General features: G+C 41.9%; 1 protein-coding gene across 2 annotated transcripts; it reads right to left on the bottom strand.

Annotated features, from left to right (window-relative positions):
* Positions 1 to 1,741: 1,741 nt before the first annotated feature.
* On the bottom strand, positions 1,742 to 22,517 carry mylk5 (myosin, light chain kinase 5). 2 transcript variants are annotated; one of them, XM_086097681.1, is made up of 17 exons: positions 22,328 to 22,517; positions 18,010 to 18,153; positions 16,166 to 16,318; positions 15,881 to 16,048; positions 14,906 to 14,941; positions 13,850 to 13,977; positions 13,502 to 13,655; positions 13,143 to 13,442; positions 12,152 to 12,266; positions 10,323 to 10,526; positions 9,845 to 10,062; positions 9,206 to 9,329; positions 8,002 to 8,154; positions 7,800 to 7,929; positions 6,992 to 7,079; positions 6,761 to 6,901; positions 1,742 to 2,256 (listed from the first exon to the last, which is right to left on the bottom strand). In XM_086097681.1, the coding sequence occupies exons 1-17, from the start codon at positions 22,428 to 22,430 to the stop codon at positions 2,045 to 2,047; spliced, it is 2,571 nt and encodes an 856-aa protein (XP_085953807.1). In that variant the 5' UTR covers positions 22,431 to 22,517; the 3' UTR covers positions 1,742 to 2,044. The 2 variants fall into 2 exon arrangements, with proteins under 2 accessions (XP_085953807.1, XP_085953797.1); XM_086097671.1 differs by having other exon boundaries at positions 6,761 to 7,079; positions 22,328 to 22,490.
* Between the last annotated feature and the right edge of the window lie 637 nt (positions 22,518 to 23,154).

Raw genomic sequence — 23,154 nt, 5'->3', positions numbered from 1 at the left:
GCTATTTACAAATATGTGGATGTTTCAACGACAGTTTTTCTTTTTGTAACACTCTCCTGCGTGCAAAGAGACGTAACAGCATTTGCACAACAGATTGCCTCTTCGCGTGTGCCACTTTCTTGCAGGCCGTTTTTTTCCGGGGAATAGCAAGTATATACTGCAGTGTGTCATCAAGTCTAATATCAGGATCATGCTACGGTTACGTTACGGTGGTGTTACGTCTCGCTTCCCCGTGTCCTTCAGTTGCTATACCGGGTTGGTAGGAGATGTTCTGATCCATTTTATCCACTCCATTCATGGTGGCATCGTAGTCCAGAAACAGTGTCTTCTCCGTGATCAGACTGTACCCGCTCCTCCGATGAATATGCATTGGACTCGGGGTACTCTTCATTGTCCGATCGAATGTCCGCTTGTGCAGCTCCGCGTTTTCCGGCCTTAGCAGCGCTAGCCGCGCTAGCCGCGCGTAGCCGGTGAGGCTTACAACGTGATCGTAAACACGTCCAGGCTTCCAACTTTGGCGTCAAACTCGCAGTCATCATCATCATCATCATCAATCTGCATTGGTCGATGCCAACTCTCCATCGCCCGATCGAATGTCCGCTTGTGCAGAAGTACCCGGCCGGCTATTGTGCGCGTTTTCCGGCCTTAGCAGCGCTAGCCGCGCGTAGCCGGTGAGGCTTACTACGTGATAGTAACAGGCCAAAGCTTCCAACTTTGGCGTAGAGCTCGTTGTCATCATCATCGTTGACATCAATGCGCTTTTTAGTATTGATTGATGCTTTCCGTCTTTGAAAAAAATGCTCAAGCGTGAGCTGCTTGTAACCGGTTGCTTGGTCTAGCCATTGTGGCTTGGATCAGCCATTGTCTCCTCAACACTCTAGCTCCGCCTCACGTCTTCTACTGACGCCCACGGTGGGCGGCCCATCCAACCTTGTGCAAAGAGAGTCATCGCTGCCCTCTAGGGGCCAAAACGAGTCTTTGACTAATCAGATCAGCCTGATTCTTTCAGCACAGCTGCCCAAGGCTTTCCTGCACCCGTTTTTGAAAAAAAAAAAAAAAAACATAGGGGACGTCTTTTAACGTCCTCGGCGCCCTTCCCTAGGTTTATGCTAAACGTTTTATAACGTTTATGGCAGTCAAAGAGTTAATATTATGTATCTCATTACTAAACATTTTTTGCTGCAAAATTGTACTAAATTGTTGCAAAAACATTCAATTCATTTTAAATACCGTGATTTCTGAAGTTATTATACAGGTCTCCACTAATTGACTCACTTTTTTTCTTTTTCTTTTAAATGCTACTAAATGCTTGTGAGAATACTTTGCAATTGGAGAACATTAAGCCTTTTTAAAGTAAACCTCAAATATGTATCCCCCCTGCCCCTCGCTAATTATTATTTTTGTACAAAAATCATACTCATTTCTGTGTGCGTGTGTGTGTGCCGACCCTTGGACGGACCTCTTTGCACCTTTAAAATTAAAACTAAGACAAGGGCAAATTTAACATTTTCAGATATTTTGGACATTTAGGAAAACTTTATTTACTATGAAACTAAAAACAATATTTACGTGTTTAAGCTTTCATTTAACTTTTTAAGACATGCCAGGGAGCTCCCTGAGCTTTTTGTTAGAATTATAAAACAAAGATTTCTTCAAAGATTAAAAAAATAAATAAAAAATCGACATTTTTTATTTATTTAAAGTTGTTCAATAAACATGTGCTTTAAAAACACTGACAAAGTTAGCAGAGTTTGTATTTTTTTAATTTTGAGTTTAAAATGTTCCCTTTTAGTGAAAGTGAATATTGGCTCCAAATATCAGTTATCAACCTCTTTGACAACTAATAATCGATATCGGCCCTGAAAAAAAGAAATAAAAAATATCAGTCTATCTCTTATATTTGCTTTTTCATACAACATCGACATCCTATTAAATTCTTGTGACAACACCTTGTGACTTCACAGATCAGTACACCTTGGTGTTTCCGCAGTATGTTCAATCTGCATCACATGTAGGACGTGGACTGTATAAAACGTATTCAAATTTAGTCTGATTCTCGGACAACGAGCGATGCCGAGCAGGAGGTCTCTCCGTGGTCATTGGTGGCCTTGCAGGTGTAAACGTTGGAGTCGTGTATGCCCGCTTTGGCGAGGATCAACGTGCAGCGGCCATCTTCCTCGTACTCTATCCGAACGGTCCGCGACTCTTCCACGGGCTCCTCTCCGCACAGCCACACCACATCCGGGTCAGGATATCCTAAATTTAAACAAAGATAATACAATTGTTGTCAGATTGAAACAGCATAGGCTACATGCGACTCAATAAATGAAGCAATCCCACACGGAATGCTTTTACACAACAGTTCAACAAGCACCACTTAGTAGTAAAAGGCGACAAATTATTTGTTCAATTAATCATTTCTTTAGCCTAAACCCTGACCCAACACAAATAGTTACATAACTGCTTCCTGCATAATTCAGATGTGTGGCATTTTTTACATTGTGTTGCTCTACCTGTGTTGATTCTCATGTCATATCCGACATAGGGGCGCCATGGGGCGGCCTCCCTGACCACTCCCTGGCTGGTTCTCAGAAATTTTCAAAGTCAGCCAATCTTCAAAATATTTTCAGAGTGCCACCTCTGGAGCCTCTGCCTCTCGCCTACACTATGGACTTCAGACTTCCTGGTTTTCACACATCAGCTTTGTTTCCGTTTCTTGTTTGTGACGTGTGGGTCCCAGTTTTTGCACTTCCGCCTTTGCGCCCCTCAATTGCGCGTTCCCGTCGACGGGTGAGAGTGTGTAGTGTGCGCGGCCGTCAGTGGCCGGAAACGACGCTGATGTGTGGGACCCGGAAGTCGGAAGTCCGTGGCATCTACCCCATTGCTAGCCAGCTAGCTTTTTTTTTTTTTTTTAAGAGCTCAGTATTGTTCATTCGGAAATGTCATCATCATTGCTCTTTTTTTTTCTTTTTTTTTTTTAATACATATATATATATATATATATATATATTTTTTTTTTTTTTTTTTGTGTGTGTGTGGGTGAGTATGTGTATGTGCGTGCGTGCGTGCGTGCGTGCGTGTATTTGTTAGCTCACCAGAAAACCTATTAGAAAAAAAATCTCATACCGTTCACCTAAACCGAACACCAGGAGACCCGAGGGGACCGAAGAAAACCAAGGAAGGTGAAATCCAGCACCGACCAGACACCCCCCCCAGAACTACTCCCCAGCCCAAGAAACATCCAGACCCCAACAAATCCAAAAAACATAAAATCAGGGAGGCCTCAAGAGACCAAAGGAGAGACCGAGAAAAGGAAGGAAGGACAGACGAAGCCGCGTGAGATCCACAGACACCAGCCTCCACCGATTCAATAACCTGAGGAGGAAACAGATTGTGTCTGAGTTTCGGTAGATGCTGGTGTGGTGGATCTGGCATGCATGAAAATCTCCACCAAAGAGGGGAGCCGTCGACCCCCGCCGGAACAGAGCAAGCGCAACACCTCAGGGCCCCCCAGGCCGCGGCAGCGCCAAAGGACGACCCCCGGGCCCCGCCAGGGCCACCGGCCGGAGAGCAAACCCAGGAGCAGGAGCGCCCCCCGCCCCAACACGGCCCGCGCCCCCGGCCCAACGCAGCAGGACGGGGCACTGCAGGCCCACCAGGCACCCCACCGGCCCCCAACCCCCGCCCCCCCCACGACCCCCCGCCCCCCATCCACCCCCGCCACCCACCCCAACCCAGCCCCAGCCGCCCCCACGCCCCCAATCCCCCAGACACCCCCCACCCCCAGCACCCCCCACCCCGCAACCCCCACCACCGCCCCCCCCAACAAAGCCGCCCCCCCGACCCCACCCCGACCAACCGGCAGCCCCCCAACCCCCAGCCCCCGGGGACCACAGCCAGCTAGCTGTTGAGCTAGCTAGCTAGCGAGTGACTATAGGTAAGGATAACTTAACTGCGTATTCTCGCGCATTACTTTCATCAACGTTTTTGCCATCTTTACACTCATCAGATTAAAATACCGTCTGTTGTTTAAATGTTAAGTGCAAAGTATAAAGTAATGTGCTGTATATAGAGTCTTCTTCTTTTCCTTTCGGCTTTTCCCTTCATGGGTCGCCACAGCGAATCAGTTGCCTCCATCTAACCCTGTCCTCTGCATCCTCTGCTCTCACACCAACTACCTTCATGTCCTCTTTAACTACATCCATAAACCTCCTCTTTGATCTTCCTCTAGACCTCCTGCCTGGCATTTGGAAAATCTGCATCCTGCTGCCAATATACTGACTCCTCATGGTCTCTTCTCCCAGTAACCTCACTCACCCACTTGGGTCCCTCTCATTCACACAGAGATATTCCGCCTTGTTACGGCTAACATTCATTCCCCTCCTTTCCAGGGCAAACCTCAACGCCTCTAGCTTCTCCTCAAACCTGTTCCCTGCTCTCACTACAGATCACAATGTCATCAGCAAACATCATAGTCTATGGAGATTCCTGTATAACCTCGTCTGTCATTCTGTCCTCCATTCCTCAGGCATCTTCTCACTATCTAAGATCCTGTTGAACAACCCAGTCAGAAATTCTACTGCTACCTCTCCTAGACACTTCCATACCTCCACAGGTATATCATCAGGACTGAGTCCCTTTCCACTCTTCATCCTCTTCAATGCCCTTTTCACTTCATCCTTATTCGTATTTGCTACTTCCTGGTCCACAACAGTCACCTCTTCAAGTCTTTGTTTTCTCTCATCTTTCCATATTCCCATGACACTACTGGCATCTGTCAACACACTTCCATCTTTATCCTTTGTTACCCTAACCTGTTGCACGTCCTACCCATCTCTGTCTCTTTGCGTTGCCAACCTGTATAGATCAGTTTCTCCCTCCTTACTGTCCAACCTAGAATCGTAAGCCCCTTATTTGGCCTTTACCACTTCTACTTTCACCTTATGCTGCATTTCCCTGTACTCCTGTCACTTCTGCACCTCCTCATTCCACCACCAAGTCTCCTTATCTCCTTTCCTTCCAGATGACACACCAAGGACTTTCCTACCTGTCTCCCTGATCACATTTGCTGTAGTTGTCCCAGATATCTGGAAGCACCTCCTGACCATCCACAGCCTGTTTCAACTCCCTCCTGAAAGTCATACAACATTTTTCCTTTTTCAGCTTCCACCATTTCGTCCTCTGCTCTGCCTTTGTCGTCTTTGTCTTCCTCACCACCAGAGTCATCCTACACACTACCATCCTATGCTGTCTGGCTACACTCTCACCGACCTCTACTTTGCAGTCGCTGATCTCCTTCAAATTACACCGTCTCCACAAGATGTAGTCTACCTGTGTACTCCTACCTCCACTCTTGTAGGTCACCCTATGTTCCTGCCTTCTCTGGAAGAAAGTATTCACGACAGCATTTCCTTTTGTATTTTTTATTTTTTATTTTAAATTTTTAATGTTTATTTTTACATTTTTTATTTTTTATTTTAATTTTGTTTGTTTTTTGTTTGTCCTTTGTTTTTTTTATTTGTCCTTAAATTTAAAATTTAAAATTGTAAATTTAAAATTGTAAATTTAAAATTGTAAATTTAAAATTGTAAATTTAAAATTGTAAATTTAAAATTGTAAATTTAAAATTGTAAATTTAAAATTGTAAATTTAAAATTGTAAATTTAAAATTGTAAATTTAAAATTGTAAATGTTTAAATGTTTAAAATTTTAAATTTTAAATTTTAAATTTTAAATTTTAAATTTTAAATTTTAAATTTTAAATTTTAAATTTTATTTTATTTTATTTTTTATTTTTTATTTGTCCTTTTTTATTTTATTTTATTTATTTTTGTTTATTATTCATTTATTTATTATTTTTGGGGGGAGAGCTCAGTATTGTTCATTCGGTAATCTTCCCGATTCGACATGTCATCATCATGTCATGTCACGACAGCCATTTCCATTCTTTTTGCAAAGTCAACCACCATCAGTCCTTCTGCGTTCTCTCCTGGATACCAAACTTGCCCATCACCTCCACATCACCTTCCTGCACCAACATGTCCATTGAAGTCTGCAACTTTTCCTCCAGCTCACATCCTACCTGTGGCGCATACCCACTAACAACATTGATCATCACACCTTCGATTCCTAGCTTCAGGCTCATCTGACACTCTTTTTACCTCCAGGGCATTCCTAACAAACTTCTCCTTCACGATAACTCCAGTAGTCCAGTTTCCATCAGAAAACAACGCATCAATAAGTTTACATTTTTAGGATTGACTAGCAGAGTAGCTTGCTGGTCTACGCTTCCAGTTGCTCATCATCTGCCGCATTGAAGAATCTGCACAACAGTGGTTATTTTTTACCTTTCGGCAGAATAAAACACTGCTCACACGGAATTGTAAGTGGCATTTCTTTCTCGCTTTTTAGCATGCTTGTTGGCACCCATCCATAAAATTTGGTAAAATCGTTATGCTTAAACCACTCAAATCCTTCATATTGGTCAAATGAACAGTTAAGAACACCTGTGAAGCGCACTATTATTTAAAATTAAAAGTCTGAAAAGTTTTCAATGAACCTGACATGGCAGTTTTGAGACACACCAAAGATTCATTTCCAAGCAAGGCACATTTTTTTGCAATTATCTAAGACAGTTGTGTAAAGACAATTTACAGTCTCCTAATGATGAACCCAACTCACATTCCGAAAGCTTTTAGGGGTAATTTGCCATAAGTCCGTCTCGATACGCTCCATGAAGGGCAAGTGAGCACCGACATACCCGTGAGGTGACAGTCGAGGTGAGCACTGGCCCCCGTGGAGACAGTCTGGTCCTGCAGGGTCTTGGTGAAGCGTGGCGGTCCCTGCATCTTGCGCTCCAATGAGAGCAGGGCATCTTCCGTCTCTGGTGTCATGGGACACTCTGAGCCGGGAAGGAAAGAAGGAAGGATGGATGTGAAACGGCTGATAAGAAAATAAAAGTAAAGAACGAGCGGTCGGGATGATGCTTCACCTTCTGCGGGGCTGGTGGGAGAGCAAGTGCTGTCCCCTTTGCTCAGTAAGGCCATTCTCTTCAACGCCAGCATGGCCTTGCCTGCTTTCTGTGAGGACAACACATAGCGGAAATGAACCCTAAAGGCAACATTATGGAAAACGGACTTTTTAATGGTTTGTAACAAATATTCAGGTCCCTAGTGTGCCTGCTTACCATGCAAATAAACGACCGATTAAATCTGCAATGTGTCTTTTGCAAAGTAAGTTACACAACTTCATGTCTTAAGTCCAGTAAATAGTTAGCTAATACGAAAACATTCAATTACAGCAAATTGTAATTGACAAAGCCATCAGTGCATTTTCAATCACTTTATTGAACATGTGGTAACAAAATACACTAAACACAAGCACAACCTTTTGATGGCCTCAACCGACACAGTCACTCAACATGTAAAGGTGGCTAACAGTTTAGCCGGTTAACAGCTAGCCAAACTCATTCTTGTTTGCTGGCTTCCACACACATTCAATGTCACAGATAATACAGTGTAGAACAAAAATAATACCTGCACCTCACATGCATATATGTTGCCGTTATATAAATGAAGCTTTAAAACATACATAAATACTAAATTTGGTCACTACTTTGCGGATTTCCTCCATTATTCTTGTATAATACCAAATGTGCCCCGTGATTGGCTAGTGACCAATCCAGGGTGTACCCCATTTCTCTTCCAACGACACCAGTGAGTCTGACCCCAATGAGAATAAGCAGTAAGGAAAATGGATAGATGTAACTATCTCCTGTAATAAAAACATTTGTTGTTTACCTTCCATTTCTGCCTGGTGAGAAAGCGCTTCATCTTGTCCTTGGGAAGACTCTTGGTGGAGGCGGGCACCGCCGAGTCAAACGCCGCCATCCACGCGTGAGCCAGGGCATCTTCGCAGGACATGCGTCGCCTAGGAGGCGGACACACCATTAGGTACACCTACACACCGTAGGATGCCGCGAGTGACGTGTCTCTGGATCACCTGGGGTCTTTCTCTAGCAAGGATCTGATGAAATGTTTGGCCTGGTCCGTGATGTCCTCAAAGCTCTCCTCGTCAAACTCCCACTGGGCTGCCGTCACCAAGGCCAGCGTGTCAGCGTCGCTGCTTCCCTGGAAGGGCGACTCGCCACTGAGTCTGCAAACACGCACACATACACACGCACACACACAGAGGAATGTGTAAATGTTAATTTATCATGTGTCCACTTGGTGGCAATAATAAGTCAAGGCTGGTTTGCGGAACTAGCTCAGATGCAGGAAAGGCTGAAAAAGTGAAAGGGATCAATAAAAAAAGAAAAAAAGGAAAATAAATATTACAAATGAAAAGAAAGGGGGAAAAGGAAAAATGATAGGAAAAAATGAGAAAGAATAAAAAGAAAAAGAGAAAATAATAAAAACTAAGTAAAAAGGGGAAAATAATTTAAAGTAAAATGTAATGGAGACAAAATGATAAAAAGGGAAAAATAATACAAAGAAAGGAAGAAAAGAAAAACAAAAGTGAACAATGATAAAAGGGAACAAACAAACAAAAAAGAGGAAAAATAAATAAAACAAGGCAAAAAATTATGGAAAGAAAGGGAAAAAGAAACATGGCAGAGAAACAAGAACCAGAAAAGAAAAAAAGACAAATGGAAAAGTAAAGAATAGAAGGAAAAAATGAGAAAATGAAAAATAAGAAAAAATGGAAAAGAATAAATAAAATTATAAATGAATGAAAGAGAAAATAAAAAGAAAATAAAAGGAATAAGAGAGAAACATTTTTTTTCTTAAGATAAAAGTAAAAAAGTAAAAAGAAAGCATTCAAACTATCGCTTTGTACATTTTAGTGCATAAGTGATTGTGGCCAATATTTTGAATAAATAAAATCACCTAATCACTAAACCAATAGTTTTGACAATCTTTTAAAAGAGATCATTTATGAAATGTAAAAAATGCAAATATAACATTTGCCAAAAATAAATCATATATTTACCATAAAGCTCCCTATCTTTTATGTGGAATCATCCATGTAAAAGAAATCGATGCATTGTGCTTGTACTGTAAATGGTTTTGGACTCGTTTTAACACGGTGAAGGAATGCAATGACCTGCATGTGTCCAAAGGTTGCCCACTATCAACCCCTCCTGTTGACCTTTGCGTTTCAGCGTGAGAATGAATGGGTTCACGGCCAAATATTTCTCACTTACAGTATGTAGCTGATGACGCCGATGCTCCACATGTCTGTGGCCAAACACACGGGTTCGTAGTTGATCACCTCAGGAGCCACAAACTCCGGGGTCCCCTGCATCACCCTTAGATCAGTCTTGCCATCTGCCAAACATTTAAAGCCAATATATAATGGAAAATTGTGTTTTTGTATACAAATAGTTGTCTCTGGAGTGCCTGCCCACCCATCAAGTGTAAAATTGAACGACCAAGTCCATTTTTTTGGAGCTGCTGTCTGTTTGAGAACAAGTAGCCACTCGCCTAGTCACAAGGCCCTGGCTCTTTCCCCAGTCGTCATGGTAACCAAAGCCCATTGGCTCCATAGAGAAAGGGCTACAAAATACTTTTGTAGTGGACTATAATATCAACTTTTGAACCCGGTTCAATCTCTTATGCAGTGAATTTTCACAATTCCAGTGGAATTGGAATTGAGCCACGCCATGAGTAATTTCCACCTAAAAAGGGATATAATGTCCTATAGATGCCGCAAGACGGCGGCAAATCACCTTATTTATAAGTAACATCCCATTCATAAGGCACCCAGGAAGTTGAGCAAAATTGTAAAAAACAACACCACAAAATGTCTCCTCACATCCAATAGACACTTTGAGTGCACATACCGAGTTGGGTGGCCAGTCCAAAGTCGATGATCTTGACAGCGGTGCCGCTCGTGTCGACGCACACGATGTTCTCTGGTTTGAGGTCCAAATGGACGATGAGCTGCCGGTGCATGAAGGAGAGGCCTTGCAGGATTTGCTGCATGTAGCGCACGCTGGCGGGCTCCGTGTGCTCGAAGTTGTCGTCCACAATGCGCTCAAAGAGTTCCCCGCCTGCTATGCTGCACACAAACATTGTGTCCGTTGGTAATTTTTTTATTTATTTCTTAAATATTGTTTATTTTTTACATGCATGTTTTATTCCCATCCACACAAAATATAGAGTAAAAAAAAGCATATTTGAAATTTAAATAAAATGTGTCGACTAACAGTGAGAAGCATGGAGGATATGGTCAACCTTTGTGAGCGTCTTTTCTCCCCACCCCAAAAAAATAACTGAAGTGGCCAAAGATGTGCATAAAAGCAGTGCAACGGTACTCACAACTCCATGACCATGACCATGTCGGGCTTGTGGTCGTAGGCGGCCAGGCAGCGGACCAGCTTGGGATGGTGGAGCTTGTTCATTAGCTCGATCTCCCTGCGGGCCGCCTCCCTCTCCTTGGCGCGTCGGCCTTTGTAGAACTTTCCGGCGCACACGCGGCCGCTCATCCGGTGCTTCAGCTTGAACACCAGCCCAAACTTACCCCTGCGGAAGTGGACAGTGGACAAAAGTATTGGGACATATGTCCACCATGAAGCAACTCTCTATTAGGTCCCTTTTCTTCCTTATATATATTTTATATTTAGGGGAGACTGGGGCTAGTTGTATCACAGGTAAGTTGTCACATTGCAATTTTGTTCTCCACCAGAGGGCGCAACGAAAAATTGGAATACTAGTTTTCTTCGTATAAATGGTCAGGGGTTGTGTACTGTCTGAGAAGAGAACAGCACATTGTGAGCTGAGATGAGTGCCAGTTATCTGTTTTTCACAACCCAAAGTAAAAATGTTCCACTTCATATATTTTTGAAACAGGCGTCGTACATAGACAAATTCTGGCAGCAAATCGTGGACTCGTTAGAGGAGAGATTCAGACATCTTGTCATGCCTCAGTCACTGCTCTGTTTGAAGCTAGCTTTAAACTAGAGCAGGAATTAGCCAACATGGTAGTTTGGGGCAACTTGTCTCAGTCATTTTGGGGTTTGTTGTCACATATGTAAAGATTGGGCCAATGAAAATTGCACCTCTGGCAACTCTGCTTTCGTATGGCAGAATTGTTCTTCAGATGATGAGTCTGATGAGTGAGGAAATTAGTTTTGTTTCATTGTTTCAAAATGGATTTTCCAGTTGTTGGAACTATAGTATGCCCACATGTGAGGAGAACTGGTTTAAGTTTCATGATGAACCATCCAGCCATCAACCAAAATGCTTTATTTTTTTAAATTCAATTTAATCTCAAATTTCCACTTTAAGGGAAGCAAGACATGCATTTGAGGCTAAGGGCTATGACCTATAGGCCAGCAGCTCCTAAGGACTTTAATTTATTTCATAATATTTTATATTAAAGTTTGCTCAATGGCTATGCTAAATTTTCAAGATCAATGATAAACGAAAATAAACAAAACAAAAAAACAGGAGAACAAGGATAATTTTGTCCTAGTTGCAAAATCCAGTGTGACAACTTACCCTTTGGTGGGGCTACATGTCACATGTTCACTCCCTCTATTTGATGGCTTATAACTCTGCACTGACACAAAGTATGCAAATGACATGAATAAAAAAAAGATACCTAAGACTTTGGTCTTTCATCTGGTATACATTTTGTTTATATATGATGTATTGATTCCAAGAAATATCTATAAAAGTATAAAAAGTGACACAACTAGCCCCGGTCTCCCCGGAGAGAGCAGTGAAAAATGACACAGTCAAGGGATGCAAACCAAATACAGTAACTGTTTTTGGACCCATTTCATGCTATGCTATGCTATACGCTTATGGGTTCATCATGGTTGTGTACATGCTAGATGCAGTGTATTGTGTTGTTAACTTGTTACAGATCAGATTTAACAACTTAATCCAAATTGATTTCAAGTCTCAATTTTAAGTGCTTAGCTGCCATCTTGGGGCATCTATATTACAAACAATTATTTGTGGCGATTTGCATAGCGGGGTAAACAGGTCCAGTCCTAATTGATTATGAGGTGTTTCAATACTTTTGTCCACATGGCTGCACTGCAGCTGAAGAGCTGATCCATGCCTGTACACGCTTTCAGTTTAATCCGCTTGCCTTGGAATGTTGCCCCACATCCATGCAAAATCAAACAAACACTCACATCCCGAGCTTCTCCTGCACGTCGTAGTGCTCTGCGACTTTGTGCACGGAGTCGATGGAGACAAAAGCTGCGGGGCTCTCCTCTTCCTCTTCTTCTTCATGTGTTGCCTCGGAATCTAGACAAATAAGAAGCACCAGATGTAACACGGTCTTCTAGTCTAACAGGCGGACACTTGAAAGACAATCCTTTTTGCTGTAAGGCTTTTCCCCAAAAGGTTATTTTTACTTTCAATTCATTCATTTGTTGTGAAGGTCTTAAGCAATTTTATCATGTAAGTGCAAAAAGAGGTTATTCAAGTAACTGCTAGATACCCTGCATATCATTTTGTTTAAATGTAATTGTAATTATAGCAATAAAAAAAATAAAAAAATCGAATCTGATCTATTTCTTCATTGATCGCTAACATTTAATTTAAAGTAATTTATTTTAATTTCAGTTGTTTTTGAGCAGCAGCCTCCAACAACAATAGATTGTTCTTGATAGAAACAAAATAACACAAATAAAATCTAAGATAAATACATAAATAAATAAATAAAATCGATATTCAAATGATTGTTTTGAGCTAAGATAGCATAGCCAATTTAAATCTTTGACTTTACCTTTGACCTTTTTGACCTATCCTTCATGGTAGAGAAAAACCTACATACATAATTAGGGCAGTCAATGTGAACATGTTAACTTTGGAGATTAATTAAAATGTTATAATACATTAAAAAATAACTTGAGAAATAATCGTTCTGTTGAATAATTGCATTTCAAAGGAGAAGAATGACATTCTATTTGATGATTACGTTGATTCCAAGATTCCAAGCAAATACTGTATATGCTACAAGATAAGTCTAAAAATTAGATTAACAGCGATTAATTACGGAAAATTGTGCGATTAATTGATTTTTAAAAATCGTTTAGCAGCACTAATATTTATATTTATCGTTTTCAGATATATTAATACAGACAAACGTAAACATAACATTTATATAAAAGCGCCCACCCTTGGGGTCCATGGTGACCCCAGGTGATGCTGGTCCAGGCTCACTGACCCCCACCGCGTTGTAGGCCCTAACCCGGAAGCAGTACTCTTCCCCGGGCTGCAGGCCGCCGCACACCCTGTACGACGTGCTCGCACACTGGGCCGTGAGCTCGCTCCACTCCTGGCCCTCGGGTCGGACCTCCACCACGTAGCCTAGCACGGCGCTGCCCCCGTCGTAGCAGGGCCCCGACCAGGACAGCACTAGGTTCCCGGGGGACACCGGGGAGACCAGAGGACAGGAGGCGGGCGGCTGCGGCTTGTCTGATGAACAATGTTTACTTACATGCTGCAGTTTGTGATGCGTGTGTGTGCATGCTTACCTATGACGGAAAGGGTGAGTGTGTGCTGGGCCGAGCTCTTGCGGTCCTTGACCAAAATAGTGTAGCGGCCCGTGTGCTGTGCTCCCGCCTCGGCCAAGACCAACGTGCTGCTCTCGTCCGAGTTCTCTGTCCTGACCTCTGGACCGTCCACTAACTGCGAGATCGTCACCCAAAACAAACAACATGCACAAACGTCAATACATGCATACATGGTACACATCCTGTGAGAGGTCATCAGGGTTGCAGCAGGAAATGAGAAATTAGATGCTAATTAGATGGCAGGAGGCGCAATAAACTTGTGTATGCACCAGTTGCCACTCATAAATAGCAATCATAACAAAACAGCACCTGCTCCTTGTTTCTTATCCAGCAGGACACCACGGGGGGGCTGCCGGTGAATCGACATGTGACGCGTGCCGGATGTCCCGCCTTCACCTCCACGAATTGTGGCGGCTTCTCCAAGCGCAACACTGGACCTGCCCAGACGAATGACAAAAAAACAAAACAATGCATAAAACAGATTATGTGTGTTTGCAGTAAGCGTGTGGAAAACTGTGGCAGGAAGCTGGCGTGTTGCATAAACACAAAATAATGCCAATAAAGAGCTGCTGTGCTGCCAAATGTATCAAGTCGATAAAAAACGACACCCAAACACTCTTATATATTTTCATTCACTGCTCTGTATTAAATACAACACACGTACATATTATATTCATTATATTCCCAATTGATCATCTTCAAAAAAATATTAGTAGATTTGAATTATTTATTGGCTACATAGTACTGAGACAGGGCTGTCCCGATACTTTGTGCATTTATTATTGTACACTAGGGGTGGGAATATTTGAATGTCTCGCGATTCGATTCTGATTTTTGAGCCTGCGATTCGATTCAGAATCGATTTTCGATTAAGAACGATTTTTGATTCAAAATGATTTTATTGACAATAATTTTTGCTTCAATTTATAGATGTGCAAGGAATTGTAATGATCTACTCCAGTCTGACTCGCTAATGCTAATTAGCGCGCCACTACTACTATCACTCAAAAGAACGGCTCCACACTGCAAAAAAACAACTTTCATTGGAATAACTTGATCGTGACTTTTTCCTTCTACTCTCTAATGTGGCTACAACTTAACAGTGTATTAGACCTCGTGGAACCACACTGCCCTTCAGTGGCTAAATCGGGTACAACAGCGTATGAACAAAATCGATTTTGGGACAATTAAAATCTATTCTGAATCGTACTAAATGAGAATCTTGATTCTTATGAGAATCAATTTTTTGGCACACCCCTACTGTACACACCAACTGATAAAATTCCTCAGCAAATATACAGTACAGTACAAAGAAGCACAGCAAATTATAGCATTAAGCAAGGAGTAGAAAACAATGTCTCTTACCTGTCCCTGAGTTGGCTCTCTTCTTCGGAATGACCTCTGCAAGGGAAAGACAGGATGTTTTTTAGAAGGAAGAATGGTGGAGGTGTGGTATTGTAGTATTTATTCCATACATAGCACGGGTAATCTTAGGAGACATTTCCTGACGTCTCTGTGCTGAGTGGTGGCCACGCGAGCGCCGGAGATGATGCGTTTTCCTGTTTTTTCTCCCACAAGACATTTTGCTCAAGTCTCAAGGAGTCCTTTTTTGGAAGACCCCTGGAACTGGTCAAAATGACCCTAAAATGGCCGCATCAAACCAAAATGACAGACCTCCTTTGTCTGTTCGTAAATGGGTTCTTGCAATTTTTGTTGTTGTTGTGAGTCTAGTCATGATAGATGTTGCTCATTGAAAATTGCGTTGAGGGATACAATTAAGCAAAAATAGCAGACTGTGTCTTTTTGGGTTTGGTGGGCTGACAAATTTCATATAGCTAAATCTAGAAAACATCCAAAATGGCCACTCAAAACAGAATGACAGACATCCTTTGTGTTTTACAGCATGGTCTCTTGAGACTTTTTTTGTGGGTCTACTTGTGACAGAAATCTAGGCCTATACCGATTTTCATGTTGCTAGGTAAAACTGCGCCTTCATGGGCTGAATGTCCCCAAAAATTCTGAAGGGCACCCCCCAAGACAATATGGCCACTTCAAACTAAATTAGGGAACTTTTTCTTTCTTTTCATCATGGGGTTTTTGTGACTTTTGGGGTTTTTGTGACTTTTTTTGTGGCTCTGTTTATAATATTAATAATAATAATAATAATAATACTGCTACTGAAACTACCCTCAAGGGCTGCATTTTTAAAAACAAATTCCGACTTCCTGTGTCTTCTTTTGGCATGGCTACCTGAGACTTTGTTGTGGGTCTAATCATGATAAACATGCTAACCAAATTTTATGTTGTCAGCTAAACTTAAAAAAAAAAAAAAAGCTTAACCTCGTGGAGAAGAGACCGGGCTCTGTGGATCAGAGCTGGAAGGGGAAGTTCCAGTGGACCCCCTTAAGCTGCGCTGAACTTCATGAGAAGGCTGAGCTGGCTTCCCGCTTCCCATCATGCTCTTGTTTGCAGAAGCTCGACTCTGCAGGCCACACATAGTTTCAAAGTCTGTTGGGTCAGAAAACGGTAAGATAAGATAAGAGTTTAATAGTTTGACAAGACGAGTAGAGTGGAAGACAATAACACAGTTTGTTCATTTAGAGACGCTTTCCCATCGGCCCTCACCTGTAACAAACACAGCGGCGCAACAGGAAGTTTTCCCCGCCGCGTTTTCCGCCACACAGGTGTATGCGCCGGCGTCCTCCGGCAGGCACTCACGCACAACCAAGCTTACGTTGCCGCCATCCTGGGCGGGAATTCCGAAACGGGCCGTCTCACCTGCCGGTAGGGGACGAGCAAGGGGAGCGTACGTGTTTCTTTATGGTGGGTGAAGAATCTGATTAGTCACTGGGTTACTTTTCTATTAATGGATTTTATGTTGCTGACGACGTATGCCCCTGATCGTTCTGCCAAGGCTTTCCTGCAACCCTTCAGGTTTCAGCCCACTGCCACGAGTTCTGGGTTAAAAGTCAATTCCAACTATTTGTATTGTCTGGTAAACTGATGGTCCAGTGTATATGCATGTCAGGTAACCAATGGCAACGTGGCCATTGCTGGGGTCAGATTTGTGTCCGTTGTTTTCTAGCAACAATTGTCATCCCACCCTTTTCAAAGATTTCTCTATGGCAAGGAAACGATCCTCTTGATCATGATGGTCATGTTAGCAGAGGTCCAACATCAATTTTGGAATCATTTTTGAAAGACTTTAAAGGGACTGCAACATGAAAAAGCAACTTTTTGGAGCTTTTAGCCATGTTCAAATGCTAATTCCTCACCAAAAACATGACCAAAGTTGTGTTTGCCTCCATTTGCCCCAGTATGAGAAATTCTAGGTTATTCTGCTCTCCAAGCACCAGCCCCTCCCAAACGGAGAAAATGAGCTGTTGGCACGGTTTGACATCATTGCGTGCGGCCCCGATTCTGCGGACTAAACGCACGCCCACTTTTTCCGAGACCTCCATCCATGGGATAATGACAAAAGTAACCTTTATCAATAAAATGAATTCAAAGCAATCAATTATTCTTCACATTTGAAATGCCAAAGTTCAATGAAATGACAACTGGCTGTCTTAAAATCCATTGACTGACATTAGTATGAACTACAAGTAAAACATTCGCGCTAATGGATTTAAATGAATGGATGGTATAGTTGATAGTGTACTCGCTCCATAAGCAACGGGGCGCGGGTTCACGACCCCCATTTGGGGCTTTTTCTTCTTCTTTCCTCTAACCTCGCTGCTCTCCTCTTCCACGATTTTCTTGCGTTTTGTTTCAAATGTTTATTCAAGAATTGAGGGCTTGCGTGACCAAACGCAGAGATCTAGCAGCCCGTGAAATTTTATTTTTGTTATTTTATTTTTATTTATTATTTTTATTAGTAAAATTTAGAGTCCATTTTAAAAATCGGCTTCAAACCTATCTGTATGTTTCGTGGGCGTCGCACGAAGCAGCCGGCTCGGTCGACGTCTTGAGAGGGGCGCGGGAGCCACAGGGGGAGAGGCGGGGTTTTACTGACTTCCGGGTAAGAAAAATAGCCACCGAAATAACTCATATTTCATAAGAAATGACATTGCAATTGTGTCAAAGGTGAGATTTCGCCATTATATGACTCTAGTTATCTGTGGAAGGGCTTAAAATACCGTAGCCTACCTTCCTTTAAGAAATTGTAAAAATGACCTAAAAATGACCACATGAAACCAAAATGGAAGACTTTGTCTTTTCAGGCCTGCCTTACAGACTTGAAAACAGATGTAGCATCTGTTTAGATTCTGTCACCCTCTTCAAATATTTAGGGATCATTTTTCAATAGCAAAGCGTGAAACCTGACCATTTTGAAAACATTTCGATTGTGAAGGGGGCCAAGTTGGCTGCATGGCTAAAAGCTCATTTTAACCAATACTTTGATGGATTGCTTTCATCATGCCTATCTATTTTCCTTTTGGCAGCCATTGCTTTGTGTCCACCCTCACCATTGTGCAACCATGTGACTTTGACGGGTCGACTCCCGGAGAGGACGCCGCTCAGGGCGATATCGTCGCCTTCATCCACGCAGCAGTCCCGCAGAGGCCGCACGAAGACGGGCGGGTCGACGCGCTGGTGAGAGTGAGGAGCGCCTGGAAAGGATGCAAACCAGGGGATGTAAACACCACAGTTTACAGTATACATGCGCAGATTATGCTCAATAGTGGTCTTGTGCTGTATCGTCTTAAAAGCGCAAATTTAAACCTATTCATTTAAACTTGAGTTCTTTTGACTTGAAATTCCAAATGATGAGGTTCACTATCACGCTCCTGCAGATCTGGCTGATGAGCTGATCATTTGAATCAGGTGTGTTGGATGACAGAAACATCTAAAACATGCAAGACCTGTGGCACTGAAATGAAGTTAAGTTATGTTGGCTTACTAGATGGGCTCACTTTTTTGGCAACATGTAGCCTACATCATTTTTAACTCATTCACTGCCATTGACAGCTATAGACGTCAAAAATACATTTGAACTATTTCTATTAGTTTATTTTTTCCATTTTTGTGATTTTTTTGTACATTTAGAACAGATATAAAATGTGTGATTAATCGTGAGTTAACTAGTGAAGTAATGCAAATAATTACGATTACAAATTGTAATCGCCTGATTTCTTTTCTTTCTTTCTTTTTTTAAATTCTTATTTTTTTTAAAGAAAAGATTATTAAAAATTAGGCAAATACTATATTTAATCGTAATTAATCGCATGACTTCACAATTAATCACAATTTTTTTATATCTGTTCTAATACAATATAAAAAAACACTAGGTTTTCATACTCTTGTTAACAAAAGTGGGGAAAATGTTAAACTAATAGTTCAAATGAATTTTTGACGTCTATAGCCGTCAATGGCAGTGAATGAGTTAATAATTGATAAAGCACCCCCCCCCCCAAAAAAAAAAACACCTACACACGCACACCACCACCAACAACACCACCCCACCCCCCACCTAGCTGCGGGAAATGCTGAATAACTATCAACAACAAGTGATGTCACACAAAACGCTTGTGTTATGGTTGACCTTTTCAGCACACTTGCAGCAAGATTGTCAGAAGCGCTTTTCACGCCTCCTTGACATCAGCACTGTCACTTTCAATGGTGAAGAAAGCTCTTTGACTCAACTTGTTGCTGCTTTGAACAAAAATAACACCGCTAAGAACACTTTTAGAGAAGATATGTGCAGACAAGTTGAGGAACACACACACAGAATGGGAACGGCTAAGGTCATAAAGGCACTGCAGTGGGAAAACATGTTAAATTGTTAAATGAATGTCCATTATTCTACACTACACTGTATTACATATCAAATATGACAAAAGAAGTAATTTGTGGTGCACATGATGCAGAGTAAAGTGTCCACTCATTTTAGATTTAGACTCTTTAATGTCATTGCACCAGAGCAGGTAATTGGCTTGCTCTATAGGGTTTAAATCTGTAGATTAACTTGACCAATCTGAAATGCCGCACAGCTCTGTATTAAATATTAAAAAAAACATAGTTTTGTTGCCCACAATTCAGAGTATGTACCTATGGAATTCTCTTAAGCAGGGGTCTATTTCACAAAGCAGGTTTAGTGAGAACTCTGGGTCAAGAAACCCTGAAATGTGGGAAACTGCGTTTTCCGTTTCAGAAAGGGAGGTGACTGAAACCAGAGAAAAAGCGCTAACTCTAGCATGCTTCATAAAAAGAGGTCATTTAAGCTCTCGGTCAATTACTGTAGTAACATGTTCCATGAACCAAACCTGGTCGGTTACAGGTTTTCCACACTGAACCTCGAGGTGAAACCTGGGGTTCGTGAAAGATTCTGGGTGGTAACCCGGTGGGTAGTAGGTGATGTTTGGTCGGTGCTGGATTTCAAATTTCTTTCTTTTCTTTGATCCTTCCTCGGGTCTCCTGACAACCTCACGACTCCAGCTGGATTTTGAAGTATTCGGTTTAGGTGAACGGTATGGGATTTTTAATAGGTTTTAGGTGAATTAATGAGTACACGCTCACACGCACATGCCACATGCTCATACTCACGCACATACAAAAAAAAGAGAGAAAGAGCAATGATGATGACATGTTGAATCGGTAAGATTACCGAATGAACAATACTGAACTCTCTCTCTCAAAAAGAAAAAAAAGAAAATAAAACATAAATAAATATATAAAGCAAAACCAGAGTGAGATGTAGAAGAAAACGAAAAACAACCATTTGAACGGATCGTTAAATAGCCAGAATGGCAAAGACTTAATCAATGATCAGCTCCATGGAGATCAAAGATGGTCTGAAGTTACTTGACAATTAGAAGACGGCTGTGTGAAGCTAATCTATCAGCAAGAAGCCCCTGCAAAGTCCCAATGTAAAATAAAAATAAAAAGACGTGCTGAAGTGGATGCAATTTTCCAAAGACACCATCAACTGGCCTAAAGAGAATTGGAGAAACATTTAGTGGACTGATGAAAGTATAATTGTTATTTTCGGGTCCAAGGGCTACAGCCAGTTTGTCAGATGACTCCCAAACACTGAATTCAAGCCACAGTCCACTCTGAAGACAGTGAAGCACGGTGGTGCAACCACCATCATATGGCGATGTTTCTTTTATTATGGTTGGTGTCAGGCCTATTTTTTCGCATACTAGGGGTCATGGATCAGTTTGCATATTTTAAAATACTTAAAGAGGTTATGTTGCCTTATGCTGAAGAGGCTTTGCCCTTGAAATTGGTGTTTTAACAAGACGGCAACCCCAAACGCACCAGTAAACGAGCAGCATCAACAAAATTACACTGGAAAAGTGGCCAGCTCAATCCCCGGACTTTAACCCTTGGGGCTGACATCAAAAATGCTGTTTCTGAGGCAAGATTAAGAAAAGCAGACGAGTTGTGGAGTCTGTTGTCAAATCATCCTGGGCTGGAATACCTGTTGTCAGGTGCAAGACGACTCCATGCAACACAGATGTAAAGCAGTTCACAGAAACAGTGGTTATACAACTAAATATTATTTGAATGGGTCACAGGAATGATAAATCTAGGAAAATTTGAGTTTATAAGGTTCATATTATATTCAAGTTTGTAAAGAAAACTACAGACACTACTATTTTTTTTAACAGCACAATTTTCATTTTTCATAATTTTTTGTAAAGCAATTCAAAAATTGGTAAATGTTTCTTCATGTTTTGGTTTAGAATATGATGTGCAGCATTCCCAATGCATGAAAATAAAAACTATGGGATTACTACTGCAGGATTTTGAGCTTTTTGAACGCACTGCTATTATTTTGAACACAACTGTATGCACAGAGAAAGTTACAGTGCTCAAGATATTGATTGGTTTATTGAACATCAAACATATAAATGCAATATAAAATAAAAATGAAAGAAAGAATATAAGAGTTAAAAAGGAAATGAATTATTAGTAAATTCAGAATTTACATGTTCAAAGGGAATAGAAAGAAGTACAAGAACCCACACTAACTTATAACTTAATTTATAAAATGGGATGTGACCAGGTCACCAATCTTGTTCATGTTCCAAAGAAGTGTTAATGGTCTTAACTGTTATTAATAAAGGTGGAGAAGAATGGATTAGTTGTTCTTTTGTTGAATATTTGAACCAATTTTTTTGTGGAATACTTGATGCAACCAAAACACACCGTACATAAATTGAGTTTGAGACCCCTGCTCTATAGGGGCTGAGTATGGATTAGATTAACGTTGCCTGTTAAAACCTTACACTTTTTGGATCACTGCTCTGTATTAACATGAAACACAAAACATAAAAAATACTTAGGAAGAAATAAAACCAGTCTCTTCTGGGGCCCATAATGTAGACTTTTCTGTATTAGCAGGTAAAATACTTTCTCTATAGAGTTTAAGACTGACATGGCCTATCAAAAACATTACACTTATTTGATTGCTGCTCCAAAACAGCACAAAAAAAAGGGGGGGGGGGAAATAGTGCCATCTGGTGTCTATGATGTAGAATGCGAGTCTGTGAACTTCTCTAGCAGGTCAAATGTTTGCTCAATAGGGTTTAAGTCTGGAGAAAACTTTCCACTTACTGAAATCCTTGTTGTTTTATTGCTGTATGATAATTGATTGCTCAATAGATCGATCAATCAGTTTGGTGTCAACTTTCTATGGACATACAACATATTTCTGCCAACTTCTGAATTCATTTTGCTGCTCCCTCCAACCCATGACATCATTGAAGTAAAGTATCAGCTTGCTGACACTAATTTCAAAGCCTCACCTCCAATAAAATAATCAAGCAGCGCGCTCACCGTCTGTTGTCACTCTGTCGGCGCTTCTCGGCGTGTTCCCAGACTTGATGCGCATCCTGAAGGTGGATACGTAACGCTGCTGTCCTCCTGCGTCCACGCTCATGTTGCCTGCTTCCTCTTGTGGTCTGCTTGAATTTAGATTCTCATTTCCCCCCGGCAGCTGACTTCCTGTCTTCTTGCAGCCGACGTGTGACAAAACAAGGCCGGCCTCGCACCCTCCCCACTGGATCCGGCCTGACTCCACCCTCCCACTCGCAGCGCTGCCACCAACCTGCCCGTTGAAAGCACCTTATCTGCACTCAAAAGTCCGTTCAGCATATAAACAAGAGGTGGAGACTTATCTAGAGCCGGCCATCCAAAGGTCTCATTGTGCTCATTATTTGTTTCACTGTTTGCCGCGGCTCACTTATCAAACAGCAGAGTGTGTTGGTGGTCTGTGGAGAGGGGTCATCGCTCACCTGCGAAAGGCTCGTAAATCCGTAAGTATGTGGACATCTGCCTCTTTAAGAGTGGGAGATGTGACGTCTTGCTTTATAACGTCGCCATGCACCTGCTGCGCAAGATGCCTTGCAGGCGTTTCCTCTCATCCCCCTGTGGAGAACATCTGCTGATCAGGTGGCACCTCAACTGGCATTTATGGACATCACACCCAGGAATCTGTCCCCCGCCCCTGCTCAAATTCCACACCAGTGAGCTCACAGAAGACCGCAAAGGGCTCAAATTCCCCAAATCAAACATTGACTGAAAAGCTGGAAAGCACAAAGGCTGTCAATCTGGAGCTTGGCATGCTATCTCCAATTAGTGCTTCAAACACTGTGCAGAAGAGT

This window comes from Leptonotus elevatus, chromosome 1, assembly GCF_054856555.1.
Source record: "Leptonotus elevatus isolate MCC_2025b chromosome 1, RoL_Lele_1.0, whole genome shotgun sequence".
Taxonomy (NCBI): domain Eukaryota; kingdom Metazoa; phylum Chordata; class Actinopteri; order Syngnathiformes; family Syngnathidae; genus Leptonotus; species Leptonotus elevatus.
Note: the sequence above shows the minus strand (reverse complement) of the source record. Positions and strands in the feature narration are given on the sequence as shown.

Coding starts and splice junctions, on each gene's coding strand:
- mylk5 (XM_086097671.1), bottom strand. CDS start 22,430: ATGAGCGTGGACGCAGGAGGACAGCAGCGTTACGTATCCACCTTCAGG. Junction 18,154..22,327: donor CGACAGAGTGACAACAGACG/GTGAGCGCGCTG, acceptor CATCCTTTCCAG/GCGCTCCTCACTCTCACCAG. Junction 13,978..14,905: donor GAGAGCCAACTCAGGGACAG/GTAAGAGACATT, acceptor TCGTCTGGGCAG/GTCCAGTGTTGCGCTTGGAG.